We start from the raw sequence: 16,173 nt of genomic DNA, 5'->3' as shown, positions 1-16,173 counted from the left end.
ACCCCATGGTGCCACGTGGCTGGCTCTGGAGAATAACAATTTGGCTGTAATGAGTTCTAGTCGTAGAAGGAGATACAGTGAGAGAAGACCCTCGTGGAAGTGCTGTGTGAAGGCCGAGGTAGGAATCCGATCTCTGTGGGTGAAAGATAGAAACTAAAATAACTCACTTAGGGGCGTAAGGGTCGAAAATGACATCGAAGTCCTCGTCCAGCTCCACGGGGCTTCTCGGTAGAGTGTAGTCCATGCTGCGGTAAAACCTGGCAAAGGTTTCGTCATCGTCCAACTTCATCACCTCTTTAACAGATTTGCCGGTGACCGTGAGTACAGTTTCCTGCATCCCACCAACTATGAACAAGTGCAGCAAATAAATGACGTCAGATTCGTGTAAAAACACTACTCCAACTACGCCTCCCGATAGCTTAAAAATGATTCCCCCACCCACATTCCAGGAGTGGAGAAACATGGTGGTGATGCCCAGGGCTATGTGGATGCTTCCTGGGCCTTATTGGACTTGTTGTAAGAGGACTTCTCATCTGAAAACAGCTGGCACCATGACAGCGGTAGGAGGCAGGTACTTGTTCCTTTTGCTACTGGAGGCAGAGCCAGCCTCGGCCTAATTCTAGATCAGGAATCGGTAAAAACTTTTTCTGTAAAGGGTCACGTAGTAAATATTTCTGGCTCTGCATGGGAGGCTATATGATGTGTTGCATGCATCAGCTCTGCTGTGCAAAAGTTAGGGGCGCCTGGGTGGCGCAGTCGGTTAAGCGTCCGACTTCAGCCAGGTCACGATCTCGCGGTCCGTGAGTTCGAGCCCCGCATCGGGCTCTGTGCTGACGGCTCGGAGCCTGGAGCCTGTTTCCGATTCTGTGTCTCCCTCTCTCTCTGCCCCTCCCCCGTTCATGCTCTGTCTCTCTCTGTCCCAAAAATAAATAAATGTTGAAAAAAAAAAAGTGACTGCTGACAATACATGAACAAATGAGCATGGTTTCATTCCAATAAAACTTCAGGAACAAAAACAGGTGGAAAGCTGGATTAGTTTACTGACCCCTGGGCTAGATCACAGTCACAGATACATAGTAAGCTTTGAGTTGCTTGAATGTCTTGCCTTGCCAGTTTAGTTATTACATTACACTTTTATGTTTCGGGTATAAAGTGCTTTTCTGTATTATTTCCAACCTATTAGGGGGTCACTGTCAATAGTAGTGACTCCTAGTGCTTAGTATTTGATCAGTTTCAAGTACTGGACATTTTTATTAAGAGATGAGGCTATTTCTGCATATTATTCTTTTGCTTTGTATACTTCATGAACTTTTGTATTGAAATATTTATTCCATATTTATGCAGAAATCACTTGCAATAAGATATGTCAGCTGCTACCTTATTAGAAACTGATATATACTATTTAAATTCCATCAGGCCTAAGATCATGTCGATTGTGTGTAATACCTGCTTTCAAGTATAAGAGCCAACATTACCAAGTTCACAGTCCTGACTGGATGACATCCCAAAGATTGAGACTCAGAAGCCAACCTTATTGGGGGTCCCCAATCTAGTACATTATGAAGTGAATCAGACCTTGGTAACCCAATCATTCTTGACTTCCTTTTTAACATGATAAGAAAGATCATGCTTTCGCTTTTAATTGATGAAGTCAAGTCGAAAGAAGGCAATTTAGCTGAGAAGAAGAAGCAATCAGATTTGTGATTTGGAGATTTTGAGAGAGGAGCAGGTTTGTTTTTTTTTTTTTAGGTTCCCTTAGCTGCTCATTGAAATCTGCACCACAGAGTGCTCTAAGCATGAAAACCGAAGCTTCCCTCCAGCTTCTGGTATGTACCTTTGTTATTCAGCCTTCTTAGAAAGGTTTCCAGTCTGTCCAACTTCAGGTCCGATTCCAACTGCATGTCTGGTCTGGCTTCGATATCTAGGCAAGCGGAAACCATCCATGAGAGCTGCGACTCGCACTCTTCTGATATGAGACCCACTGGTACAATTGGGTACCTCAGTGACTTACCTTCCAAGGGTTTAGACACTGGCGTGGTGCCCCTCGTTTTATTGCAAATAGGAGATGCCACTGGAGTTATGGCAGTGGGTGATGCCAAACCTGTAGAACATCAAAGGGGCGATTCAGTATCTCTGGATCATTTCTGGAGATTCCCAGGACCCTGCTGGCTATTAGTCCCAATGTAGATTTTACAACTTCTAGAACTTACACACATGCGCGAATGTGCACGCGCGCGTGCGTTCGGCAGGTGCCATGACTATGTAGGACCACTGCAAATGTGGATAGAATTTTATAGTTTCTAGGGACTAGAATAGGTGAGAAGCTACTACAATGAGGACAATGTGAGAACATATGCCCATAATCTGTAAATGGAATAAGAGTGTACAAGAGGCATCAGAATATACTTGAACAAACGGAGTGGTGGGTTCTGAAGCCCCTTTGAGGCGGTGGAGGTGGTTCAAGAGGAAGTATATCTGCACCGTGTCCCATAGAAGAAGTGGAGAAAGGGCCGTGTCACAGTAGCGGGCTCGTGGCCCCTCACACTGGAGTTTTCCCGCAGGCGGGGAAGCGGTGGGGGCAGTGTGGCCTTTGCGGCATCCTTCGGAGTGTGATTTTATTGAGCAATAGCCCAAGGAGTGCTAACCTTTTAGAAGAAAGACACAGAAGAGGTTACACTTAAATTGATTTATGTTGTTGAAGGGTCACATCCATCTGGGGTGTGGCTGGGAACTAGCTATATGCTTGCACATCTATTTACCAAGAAGCAGAGTGGGGAATCTTTTAAGAGTGTAAAGGTGGGGCGCCTGGGTGGCTCAGCCGGTTAAGCATCCAACTTCGGCTCAGGTCATGATCTCATGGTTTGTGAGTTCAAGCCCCACATTGGGCTCTGCACTGGCAGTATGGAGCCTGCTTAGGATTCTCTCTCTCTCTGCCCCTTCCCCACTCTAACTCTAACTCAAAAAAAAAAAAAAATATATATATATATAATATATAAAATATATAACTAGCTCTAAGATAAACTATACATATATACACACATATGTACATATGTGTGTGTGTGTGTGTGTGTGTGTGTGTGTGTGTGTGTGTGTATGGTGTAAAGAATGAAAGAAAGAGATTCCAGCACAGAGAAGGTATCTGGTTGGGACAAGAAACCTTAATAAAGGCAAAGATGAGCACTTTGTTCCTCGCCTAGGTAGAAGGGATTGATAAGGAAAGGAACCGGTGCATTTATGGAGAACAGAATGAAATGTTAATGTTCACAGTATTCACTTGTAATAAATATGAAATCGTCAGATGACATTGCCCTTTCAGCACCCCTCAGAGAACCGCATCTGGAGAATAGGTAACTAGGTGCCTGTCGCTTACAAGGAAAAATGAATGAATGAATTGCTCTGCTCCTTCCTCCTGTTAGCTGGAGAGGGATGTGGAACAGCATAAAATTTTCAATGAAAAATACTGCAATGTAGTTTAAAGTTTCAGTCTTAGGTGATATTCTAAAAATATTTCTCGGCAGGTACCTGTATTTGCTTGATGATGTCAATAAAAATTTAAAAATTTACTTCAATAACCCGACCTGCCGAAGGTTTCTATCAGTGAGGAAGCAATTTATTATTTATTATTTATTATCAATTTATTTTTGAGAGATAATAAAGTAAAAGTTATTATCACAGGCAGTACAGGTGCAGCTCGCCATCACCTACTAACAGGATGCACAGGAGAGGGAAGAGTCCCTTAGCACAGAGATCACGAATGCCGAAGGGAGCAGAGGGGCCCCAACTCCTGGAAACCTGGCCCTCTGCACCGTCGGGGCGCCCCCTGCCATCCGTTCAGGCAGCCGCACGAGAGCTCCTAGCAGTGAGACATCTCTATCCCAACTAAAGACCAGGGTTTTTCCTTAGGAGGGAGGACATGTAAATTTAAATGACACCAATAAGTCAGCCAGAGAAAAGACAGATATCATGTTTTCACTAGGATGTGGAATGTGACAAACTTAACAGGAGACCACAGAGGAAAGGGAAGGGGAAAAATAGTTTAAAACAGAGAGGGAGGCAAACCATAAGAGACTCTTCAACACAGAGAACAAGTTGAGGGTTGATGCACACCCGAACCCACGCGCACACGCGGAGCATGTCCACCCCTCCCCCCGCTCTGACCTTTCTTCACCATCCTGCCGGCCACCGTGAACTGGGTGGAGTCGTTGGCTGCTCCCTTGCCTTTGGTCTTCCAGGCTTCTTCTCTCACAGTGATGAGGTGCTTCCTCTCTTCGATAGTCATCTGGCTCTCCCGACTTTCTGTGACCCGCTGTTTGTAAAGTGTACCGGGGAGGAAAGGGGAGAGGGAAATGACAGAGACGTGAATTTTAGCAGGTGGCATTGCGTGAGCCGAAAGTCAGGCAAACAAACAGGAGGGCTACACTCTCCACAAACGTCTGTCACTGTTCTATCGGAAGCAGGTTTGGCTTCCCTACTTCCAGCTTGGGTCAGAGATCGCCATCAAGAATAATGAAAATTTAGGTTAAAACTGTGATTTTTCTTTTTTTTTCCCCACTCGTTTGTTTGGAATACTGGAACACCAAAATGATACTTGGGAAAAATCAACAAAAATAGACTGTCTTCGTGCCATGAATTTCTCAGGGTTTTAAAGTTGCTCTGTTCTGGGCTGCATAGGTGGCTCAGTCAGTTTGGTTAAGCGTCCGACTTGGGCTCAGGTCATTATCTCATTATCTCATGCGAGTTCGAGCCCCGCACCGGGCTCTGTGACCAGTCAGAGCCTGGAGCCTGCTTCGGATTCTGTGTCTCCCTCTCTCTCTGCCCCTCCCCCACTCACACTCTGTCTCTCTCTCTCTCTCTCTCTCTCTCTCTCTCTCTCTCTCTCAAAAATAAACATTAAAACAATTATAAAGTTGGTATGTTTTACCTAGCTAAACTTGGCTGATTAGGAAATTTTATCCCTATATAGTTACAAAACACATGGTCAATCCAGAAAATCTCATCCACTTGAGTTCATGAGGAACACGGTCAATTATGAAGGAGAGAAAGCTGATTAGGAATAAAGTATGCTACAAGAGGGTTTTCTGGAACTCAGCATGCTTCTTCTGAGACAACTATGTTACATGGGCAGCTAGGCAGTTCAGCCCATGAAAGTGACTTTTAGGCCCTCGTATATCTGACACTGAGGATAAATTGTACTATAGACATAATCTACATATAGAAAAACATTTCCACCTAAAAAATATTTTCAAAAGCTTCTAACTGAAAGATACCTGCCTCTTTAGTTTCTAAGCCACTGGACTCATTTGGTCTGGGGGAAAGAGGCTTAGGGGGACTGAGGGAGGCCAGGAGAGGGGCCTCCAGAGAGGGGTGGGCTGAGATGAAGGGAAGCAGCAGAAGGCCGGGCTCAGGACACTCGGGGCCAGTGCAGGGGAAGGGGTCGGCCAGGGACAGAGGGTGTGGATGATGGTGGTGGGGGACACTGGGGCGGGAGGCCTTCAGGGGTGGTAGGACAGAGTTAGCTTTCCCTTCTCCTCCTCCGTGATGCTTTCCTCTCACTACCAAACCCCTCTCCGAGAGCGACTTGGATTTAGGGTCCTTGCGCGAATCATGAGCGGGAAAGTTCAAGAGAAGTGTCTTTAAATTTTTTTGACAATTTGTTTTGATAAAATTGGAAATGTATCCAGTGGCAGGGGGCACGGGCCGGGGAGAGAAGCAGGGGCAGGTGCTGTGGGAGCGAGTGTTGAGGAGGGCAGAGAGGAAAAGCCTCCTCCCAAGCAGAAGGAGCTTCCCTGCTGGCTGTCCGCCCCAGGATGGCTCCCACGGCAGGGGTTCTAACACTGGCGTGGCCTCCTGGCTTTGTGCATTTGCTTTCACCTCAGCCTTTTCTCAGACCCGAGGTGTGCCCTTCCTGCCGGGGCCTTTGCTTGTAAGCTACAGATAAGCTTGCCTTAGCCTCTGCTGGCAGTCTCCCCAGCAACTCTTCCCTTGTGGGAAAACCGGGAGACCCCCGAGGGGCAGTATGTCAGATTCTGTCCCTCCACACAGCCCATCCCACTGTGGCCAATTAGATTCCGTTAACTGACCAGCAGAAAATAACTTCCAGATTCATTCAGCAAGAAAGCAGAGATGGGCACAGTTCATCCTCCTAAAACACTGGAATGATGGAGGCTGATGCAGGAGAGGGTTCCTTCCCTCCTGTCCAGAAAAGATGTACATAAAACCACATCTGCCCTGACAACATATGGTTTCAGCCATGAACATGGACTTGTCCAACATCTAGTTTGTGAATCTTTTATAGACGTCTTCTACAGAGCAATCACTGCCAGAAGGGATTTTGAGATCCTTGGTAATTTAGGTTAAAAAAAAAAAAAACACACCCTTTTCCTGAAGAGATAGGACAACTAAAAACAATGCCTGATCCTGGCTTGGATCCTAGACGGGGTGGGGTGGGGGCTAAAAGGGACACGGTTGGGGTGGAAGGTGGGGGGGAATGGACACAGTTGGAAATGGGCTGTGGATTAAACATTGCATCAGTGTTGAATGTCCTCATCTGGATCACATTACTGTGGTTATGGAAGTAAGCCAGACTGAGTATATGCCCCCAAATCTCATACATTGAAACCTAAGCCCCCGTGTGACATATTAGGAGGTGAGGCCTTTGGGAGGAGTTAGGTCATGAAGGTGGAGCCCTCCTGAAGAGGAGTAATGCCCTTATAAAGGACACCCCACAGAGCCCCCCTGCCCCTTCCACCATGTGAGGAGCAGATGGTCGTCCAAGAACCAGCAAGAGGGCTCTCAGTAGACACTGAATCTACGGACACCTTGATCTTGAACTTTCAGCTTCCAGAACTGTGAGAAATCAATTTCTATTTATAAGCCACTCAGTATATAGTATTAGGGTAGCCCAAACTATATATATATATAAAATCATGTATATATCATTTATATATATATATATATATAAAATCATGTATATGCATAGGAGACAGAAGGGGACAGGAGGAAGTCAGCAGTGGGGGCTGGGGTTGAGGGAGGAAAGGAGACATGAGTGGGGGCAGCCAGAAAGTGCCAACAGTTGGTGGCTTTGGTAAGGAGTAGATGACAGTGCCCTATGACAGTAACTTTTTTTTTATCAGTTTTAAATTTTATCCAAATAAAATATTATCCAAAAGTTAAAAAGCCTTTTCCTTCACTTTCCCACTCATGACTGGGGGGATGACCCTCATTCCAAGGAAGTCTCTCAATCACATACCCTTATTAAATAAACTATGCCAGGAAGACCTCGTCAAAATTCAAAAAAGATAATACGTTTTCTTTGAAAATGAAGTTTCAGGAATGAATTTTAATCAAATCAATATAGCACTTGGCTTAAAGCGTTTCGAAAAAGCATATGAAGCACCAAGAAAGTTTGCTTCTCCAAAGACCCAGATATCACCAGTTCTGGTGAACTTGGTGACACATCTCCAAAGTCCTGGGTGTGGTTCATGACTCAAAAAAATGGCATCCCCGAATCAACAACTCCATCTCCCAAAGCACTCAGATTCCCCTGGAGCTTCTGGAAGAACGTGGTGGATATGAGCCCTGGAATGATACAGCTGTTGTAGGACTTAAAGCTTCCAGCAGTTTGCCGTATCTTTATTATAGAGTATTTTTTTCACTCCCTTCTCAATATTAAGATTAAATGTAAAAGCTTTTGCCTCTCTAAAAGTTTTATTTTAACTTTGCCAGTTATTGAAATTGGTTTAGGGTCCCTACTTGCTTTATCTGACTTCAGATGGCTCTAATGGGGTATACAGCTTATTGATTCACTGAAAAAATACAGTTTCTCAAAAGTTGCTATTAAACTTTGAACTCAAAATGTGAAAACAAGATACACATCTTTGTCCATTTACTTTTTTAGCTTTAAATTTCATTATTGTCTTGTCTTGGTTTTCCCTTCTAAGGTTTTTTTCCTTGTTTAGAGAAGGGAGTAGTATTGTATCCTAATAAGTATTGTACAATTTTCCAGGCTTGTGTAGATTGGCTGGAATCATGAGAAAATTGGGGAAGAAAAGGAATAGAAGCCCACCTGCCTTGTCCTTCACTCTTTCAAATGCAGATCCCATGAAGGTGGTGCCCAGACATGGAGACAGGGAGGGTAAGGAACAGTGTGTGTGTGTGTGTGTGTGTGTGTGTGTGTGTGTGTGTGTGTGTGTATAGAAGGCAGTGTAACAAGCGAAACAGTTGGGAAGCAAGGCAGGTCTCAGGGATGGACAGAGATTTGGTAGTACACAACTTGAAATTATGTAAAGAGTCAATCTGCAAGAATGTTTTCAGGTTATGGCACTATTCTGTATACCTACTGAAAATGCCTAGTACAGATCTTCCCACATGTTGCTGACCGGTGATAACGGTAAGAAACAGATCTACCACGCTTTAATAGGATTACTACTCTCCCATTAACACAACTAGAGAGCTTCATGGTTAGGAAATACTGTGATCTGGCTTTTAAATTTTTATCTTATTCACATCTAGGTAAACTACAGTGTTGGAAGAAATTATAAGAGCACAGATGAAGTAGTAAAAATAAGGCAAAGTAACAAATCAGTACTTCTTGCTTTTAAAAAATGCTATCACCATTTCGAATTCTGTGTACTGTTAAAAGAAATATGACTTTGCCCCCTCCTTTGGTGATTTCAGTACCTCATTAGTGCATGCAGCCTCAAGTGGCCTGAACAAAATATGAAAAAGACCACAACTAGGCTTAGACCTCAAAGTAACCATAACGTGGTCTTGCCACATCTACCAGGGACTAAGATGAAGGGAGGGGAATACAGGGAAATCTTATTCTGGTACAGTTGGGAGGCATGTGAGGAAGAAGGAAATGTGTGTTAAAGCCCAACAGAGACAAATGGTCCATTTAGACAGAACGTGTGTGCTGTTGTAATGCTCTGTTTTCTTTTCTGAGCCTCTGCATTAGTGAACACAGATACCAGGACTGCAGGAGGAAAGGAGTCTCAGAGAACACTGATGAGCTAATGCTAAAAGGTTGGTACATAAAATATTTATCTGGGAAAGTTGTCAAGATACAAAAATATAGATTTTTAAGCCTATTTTAATGTTGAAGTGATTAAACATAAACTACCCGTGGTAAATGGCATTTTTCTTAAAACTTAAAAATATATGGAGAGATATCCCATGTTCATGGATTGGAAGCTGCAATATTGTCAAGATGCGAGTTCTTTCCAACTTCTTACAGATGCCAGTTCTTCCTACAATTTGGTACAATTTCAATAAAAATCCCAGCAAGTCACCTTGTGGATACTGACGAACTGATTCTAAAGTTTATATGGAGAGGGAAAAGATCCAAAATAGCCAATACAATATTGAAGGAGAAGAATGAAGTTGGAGGACTGACCCTACCTGATTTTAAGATTTACTGTAAAGTTACAGTAATTAAGAAAAAACCAAACAGATAAATAGATCAATCCCACCTGGGTGGCTCAGTTGATAAGCATCTGATTCTTGACTTTGGCTCAGCTCATGATCTCACAGTTTGTGGGTTCAAGCCCCACATCGGGCTCTTTGCTGACAGCATGGAGCCTGCTTGGGATTGTCTCCCTCTTTCTCTGCCCTTTCCTCACTTGCTCTCTCTCTCTCTCTCTCAAAAAAAAGTGGGGGGGGGGGAGGGAAAGAGCCCAGAAATACATTCATACAAATATACTCAACTAATCTGTGAAAAGTCCAAGGCAATACAGTGAACATAAGACAGTCTTTTCAACAAGTGGTGCTAGAACAACTGGACATCCACGTGAAACTAAAAAAAAAAAAAAAAAAAAAAAAAAAAGAAAGAAAGAAAGAAAAAGAATCTAGACACAGACTTTACATCCTTCACAAAAATTAACTCAAGATGAATCATAAATCTAAATGTAAAATGCCAAACTATAAAATTTGTAGAAGATAACATAGAAGAAAACTCTAGATGACCTTGAATTCAATGATGACTTTCTAGATGTAACACTAATGAAAGAATTGATAAACTGAAATTCACTGAAATGAAAAAGCCTTTGCTCTGTGAAAGCCACTGTCAAGAGAATGAGAAGACAAGCCACAGACTGAGAGAAAATATCTTCAAAAGACACATCTGATAAAGAAATGTCATCCAAAAATATACAAAGAACTCTTAACACTCAACAATAAGAAAACAACCGATAAAAAGACAGGCAAAGATTGGAACAGACATCTCACCAAAGAAGATCTATGGGTGGCACACAAGCATATGAAAAGGTGTTCCAAATCATATGTCATTGTGACATGTCATTGCAAATTCAGACACCTGTGAGATACCACCACACCCCCATCAGAATGGCCAAAATCCAGAACACCGACAAGAGCAAGTGCTGGGAAGGATGTGCAGCAACAGGAACTCTGGGGTTTTTTTCGCTGGTGGGAATGCAAACTTGGGTACAGCCACTTTGTAAGACAATCTGGCAGTTTCTCACAAAACTAAACATACTCTTACCATATGATCCAGCAACTGTGCTCCTTGATACCCAGATGAGTTGAAAATCTATAGCTACACAAAAACCTGCATATGGATATTTATAGCAGCTTTACTCATAATTGCCAAAACTTGGAAGCCACCAAGATGCCCTTCAGCAAGCAAATGGATAAATAAACCGTGGTACGTGCTCGCTTCGGCAGCACATGTACTAAAATTGGAACGATACACAGAAGTTAGCATGGCTCCTTGTGCAAGGATGACACACAGATTCGTGAAGTGTTCCATATTTGTAACCAAACAAACTGTGGTACATCCAGCGAGAATATTATTCAGGATTAAAAAGAAACAGGCTATCAAGTCAGAAAAAGACATGGAGAAACTCAAATGCATATTACAAAGTGAAAGAAGCCGGTCTGAAAAGGCTACCAACTCAATGATTCCAACGATATGACATTCTAAGAAAGACAAAAGCACAGAGACAGTAAAGAAATTGCCAAGGATTAGAGGGAGGGAGGTATAAACAGATGGAGTGCAGAGGTTTTTTAGGGCAGTGAAACTAGTCTATATGACACTGTAATCGATGATGGATATATGTCACTATGCATTTGTCAAAATCTAGAGAACGCACACCAAGGCCGAACCCAGATGTAAACTATGGACACTGGGCAATAATGACGTGTCAATGTAGGTTCAACCATTTTAACAAATGTACCACTCTAGTGTGGGATGTTGGTAGTGGGGAAGGCTATGTGTGTGGGGGGGGGGGGCACAGAAGGTATATGGGAAATCTCCATACTTTTGGCTCAATTTTGCTGTGAACCTAACACTCCTTAAAAAATAAAGTTTATTTAAAAAGTGTATAGATGTGTGTGTGTAATATACAAAATTTATATTTAAAGAGTTCAATGATACATCTTTTCTTTTAAAGTTTAATATGACTTATTTAGAAGAAACCATCCATCCCTGCTCCCCCTTAGTGACAGAACGGCAGGTTTGCTCCAGGTTTCGGCCTGTCTTTTGGGGTGGACACTGCTGTCTGTGTGGGGCTGGCCTCTCACAGATCAGCATTCTCAACTCCAGAAGAGCCTAGGAGAGTTAAGGAAGAGGCTGCCTTGGGGAGAAAAATGGGCAGATTCCATTGTGAAGATGTCAAGACGTAGCAGGAGGGCTCGCCAGGCACCTCTCTCTGACAGCACTCTGTCCCTCTCGCATTTGCAATGAGGTCTTTGTGCCTCTCACTCAAAGACCTGTTTTGTCGTCACTAGTCCTAACGGAACAGTATAGTATAGTCATGAGATTTTTAGATGGAGGACGCCTGAGAGGTCTGAAAGTCCCCACTCTGATGAGGAGACGGAGGCCCGCAGGGGGAAATGGCTAGGTAAGTTCCCTCAGACAGTTGGAGGCGAGAATCTTGGATTCGTGACAAAGCGGATGCAGGCACTTTTCACAGCTATTTTGACACCAGGGACATTCCAAGGGGAATAAAAACCGACCACTGGTATTTCTGGCTTTAAACATCATCATATATTATGTACCAGCAGGATTATTCAGCCCAAGCCAGGTCTCCCTTCTGGGGTGGGGCTCAGATGAGGTACTGTGAAGACAGAAGGTAAGGGGGCAGGAGGTCTGTGCTTCCTCCTTTCAGGAGATGACTGCAAGCAGTTCCTGTCAGAATAGCCTCTTCCTTGCTCTGTCTTCCTCTCAGGCCCGTCCACACTCAAGTGTGCCTCCACCACACTTTCCCTTACCAAGCTAAGCAAGATGGCAGGGTTCCTGAGTGCGAGCCGGAACACTCTGGTACGTTCCTTGGGCTCCTGACTTGACTTAGAATATAATGCTTGGAGATTAAAAGGGGAAATTTTCCTCTTACACCAGTTCCGTGATTACGAGGTGAATTAATGCCATCCAGTCTAAGAGTCTGACCCAAGGATGTGAAATGTGTGACAGACTGTAAACATATGAAGAACTGATCCCGCGCTCTCTCGCTCGCTCTCTCTCTCTCACACGCACACGCACAAACACGCACACCGAAATGCTGCAAGGGAGCTACTTCTCCAAATGAAACAAGTTCTTCCCTACTGCTCGGAAATTGCAATGAGGCTTAAAATGTGTAGGCTTTTCCTCACCTGATTAATAGATACAAAAGACAGGTATTTATGGGCAGCAGGTATAGCAGGAGAATAAGTAGAAGCATATACAGGTTCCTATAGAGCAAAGCAAGAGGATTAGAGGTGAAAAGAGAAGGTTTATCAGAGCAGGGTGGGGAAGAGGAGAGACAAAAACAAGGATTTCTTGGACAGAATGTTAATTTTACTCATTGCAATTTCAGCTCTCTTTTCAAGAGAGTCCTGCCCATTTGTTTTCTTAGAATGCTAACATAAATCCATACGAGCACAGTAAATACACCCGAGTCAGGTCTGTGCTGTAATTAAATGAGTTAACGACAAGATTCCTGCAATTTATATGATAACTCGGTTACGGAGAGGGGAACCAGGACTTTAATGGACAGCTTTAGCATTTAATGTAAAATATCTCATTTGAAGTCGTTTCCAATTTTTCATTCTATGATTTAAAAAAAAAAAATTAAAGTAACAGGATAGCTCTCTCCTCTGGATAGAGGCGGCATCTTGCCTCGGGGTAAGAAACCAAACATGAGGGCCTCAGAGGGAACCATCACTGATGAGATTACATGTGGTGAGGCAGACATAGAACTCTGGCTGTCATCTAGAGGACACCTATGTTAGAGTCAGGCTTACCCAAAGCAGATTAGAAATGGCACTATCATCTGCAAATCCTCCTTCTTCCTACAGGTTAAAACAAATAGGAAACATTGCGGACTGCTGGAAGAGTAGGGTTGGGTTAAGGGTGACACAATCATTTTCAAGGATTTTGTGCCTGGGTTCCATTAGATGCATGCGCATGCTCACACACACAGTCGGGTGGCCCAAACACCAAGTAAACTCACATTCCATCAGTGGGATGAGAATCTTTAATTTGGAGGTCATACCATCAGCCTTTTCTCTCCCTCCTCCCTTAGGCCTTTCAATGGACTGTTTCCTGAATTGCGATTTGGAATTTCAAAGGCAGCAGACAATTAGACCCTGAATTGGCAGATTTACCTTCCTTGAATCTTCAAGAACGTGCCCTGGGGACATCATAGGTCTCAGCTTGATTCCCCTGACCTGATGCTATAGAGGGCAGCTGGATATCCAGTCCGTATCTGTGACTCAGACATAGAGCTGGGTGGTGATGGCAAAGTCTATAAAGGCATTTTATTTCCTGGAAAAAGTCTGATATACTGGATGATTATCTTAACAAACCGCATGGGACTCACTATCTGCCTTAAGGTCAAGTATGCCAAAATGAGGTTGAGATTTAGAGTAATTACTCGATAAAAATAAATACATGCAACTGAGCTGTAACAGACAGACTCCTGCTTTTAAAACTTTGCATTACTTTTCTCGCTCTTCGGATGGAATGAGTTACCCTGGAAGAAATGGTCTCCAGATCAGGTTCAAGTGCACACATTCCATACAGTGTGGACCAGGCCAAATCTAGAAACCAAATGGCCTTCTCCTCTTCAGAACTCATTATAGATGTTGCAAAGCTGCCCTAGACTAAACCAAGAACGGGAGAAAGAAGAGAGAAGAGTGGCCTAGAGAGAGGAAGGGAAAGAAAGAGGAGAAAGAACCCAGATTGGTTGTTACAGGAAATGAGAGAGTCAGCCATGTAAACGATTGGTGCTCGGAAGCTCCAAACCATCAATCCCGATTCTGGGGGAATAAATTTGGAAAGCTGAGAACTCCTATTAAGTTACAGATTCTCTGAGACATGACTAGTCTTTTAGTGGGGGAAGGAAAACTCTACCTTAGTTCTCCAAATCTATTCATGGCCTAAAAGACTATTTTTTTTTACCAGATAGGATCCCAAAGGAGATGCTGGTTAGAGCAACCACAGATTGGTTTCATTTGAGGACAAACTCTTTGACAGAGACAAAACACTTACAGATTTTTAAGGCATCCTTTCACATTTTTTTACCGTGGTTCCTAGACAATCTAAGATCACTTCTGTTGCTCACATTCTATTTTTATTGGACAGCAAGGATTTTCAGAGGGGCAATGGCTGTGATTTCTAGACAGTCCTGTCTCTAGTTCCTGTCTCCTCTGCATTTCCACAGGCTGCAGCTCGTGGGACTGCGCTTACGACACCCAAAAGCTGGAGGAGGGCAAACTGTAAAAGGATCGGCACCCAGAAATTACGTGCCCTTCATGAATGCACAAACTGTGCCGCAAGTGATGCCTTGACTCTATAACCAGCTGCCTTCCTGTCTTGGTGTTAAAGATGGAAGCTTCCGGAGCTTGCTCCCCTTTGCAGAGCTCTCCGGCAGCAAGCCTAGATCCAGCCCATGCAGCAAGATCCCATCGGCATGCACCAGGCAGCATGAACGTCCTTCTCTCTCTGGGGCAGGATTCAGACACCTGGCAAGTGGTGGTGTCTCTCAAGGACTCCTCAGCTGTGGGGGGACCGCCTGAAGACAGAGTAGGCTTGAGGCACCTCACATCTAAGCCCAGCGAAGGTGTGACTGAAATATACTGCCAGCCCTTGGGAAGAAAAGAAGCCAAGGGCTTATCAGGGGCCATGTGCAAACCACTTGACCTCAACAGAACTTGAGATTTCCCAATGTCTGCCACAAAAGCCTAAAATAGATCGGCTTATTTTAACTTCAAAGAGCTTACCGTCTCAGGCCAGAGTGAACTAGGTCACTGAGGAGGAGGAGGAGGAGGAGGAGGAGGAGGAGGAGGAGGAGGAGGAGGAGGAGGAATAGTGAGTTCACTACTGCTGCAGAATCTGCAGCATCCAGGAGCCCAGAGACATCCTTGCACACATGGGCCCCAGGCTTCTCTTGACTGCATTTCCACCCCCAGGGGCTACCCTACCCTGCTTAGAACTCTTGCCTTCTGAAAACCTTAGCCAGGTGTGAGGCAGTTCGGATCTCACCTCCTAGGCTCACAGCCTTCTGGTGGTCACAGCTCAAATGATCCCCCAATCTCCCGCAATCCCCCAGTGCGATAGGGCTCTTATCACATTCACTCCTCACAAGGACTCTAGCTGGCCATGTGCACGATAGCTCTATTTGAACTTCCGCCTGGCCATGGGGGACTGTCAGCTCCTATGGCTCCTTTGCATCTTCCAAAAGGACCAACAGGAGGTGAGTGTTAGTCTTTTGAAGCGGTGATTTCAAAACCCTTTTAGATAAAGTTTGTGGGCAACAGGGATACGATCGAAGGACCCTGGCTGTCTTTTCCACTTCAGGATCTCATTCTTGAAATCCAAATTTCACACCTACGCTTTTAAATATCCGACTGAATTGGAGAACTTTATGAATGGCTGAAATCACATGTCTTTAGCCATTATCTTTAATATCATATATGTCTCAAAAAAGGAAATATAAATTGTTGTTCCAATCTAACGTATGAAGACACACAGGTACCATATAAAGGAGTATCAGAGTTCCTGCCTCACCGTCCTGCATGGATGCTTCCCTTTCATGTAAGTTTCTGCATGCATAAAGGCCACATTCACTATTCCCCTCTGCCACAGATGCTAAGTTGTTTTAGAACTAAAGGAGGTACAGGTGATTGTCCTGTTGGAAGTGGTTTTTTTGTTTTTCATTTCTGTTTGAAGACTTTTAA

General features: G+C 43.9%; 1 protein-coding gene and 1 non-coding gene across 28 annotated transcripts in view; one reads left to right on the top strand and one right to left on the bottom strand.

Annotated features, from left to right (window-relative positions):
* SVIL (supervillin) overlaps window positions 1-16,173 on the bottom strand; it is a 234,045-nt gene that overhangs the window by 30,414 nt on the left and 187,458 nt on the right. For 20 of the 27 annotated variants that reach the window (XM_045061074.1, XM_045061078.1, XM_045061072.1 and 17 more), the window contains 6 exons: window positions 13,237-13,284; window positions 12,607-12,684; window positions 4,159-4,306; window positions 2,012-2,101; window positions 1,835-1,921; window positions 168-345 (listed from right to left, as the gene is read on the bottom strand). In XM_045061074.1, coding sequence (XP_044917009.1) covers window positions 168-345; window positions 1,835-1,921; window positions 2,012-2,101; window positions 4,159-4,306; window positions 12,607-12,684; window positions 13,237-13,284 — 629 coding nt within the window. The remainder of the gene's footprint in view (window positions 1-167; window positions 346-1,834; window positions 1,922-2,011; window positions 2,102-4,158; window positions 4,307-12,606; window positions 12,685-13,236; window positions 13,285-16,173) is intronic. The other 7 variants (XM_019834146.3, XM_019834148.3, XM_019834149.3 and 4 more) reach the window with 2 other exon arrangements.
* On the top strand, window positions 10,665-10,771 carry LOC111561521. Its single transcript, XR_002744172.1, has one exon. It is a non-coding gene; the product is annotated as a U6 spliceosomal RNA (small nuclear RNA).

Source organism: Felis catus, chromosome B4 (assembly GCF_018350175.1).
Source record: "Felis catus isolate Fca126 chromosome B4, F.catus_Fca126_mat1.0, whole genome shotgun sequence".
Taxonomy (NCBI): domain Eukaryota; kingdom Metazoa; phylum Chordata; class Mammalia; order Carnivora; family Felidae; genus Felis; species Felis catus.
This window is presented reverse-complemented; position numbering and strand designations above follow the sequence as displayed.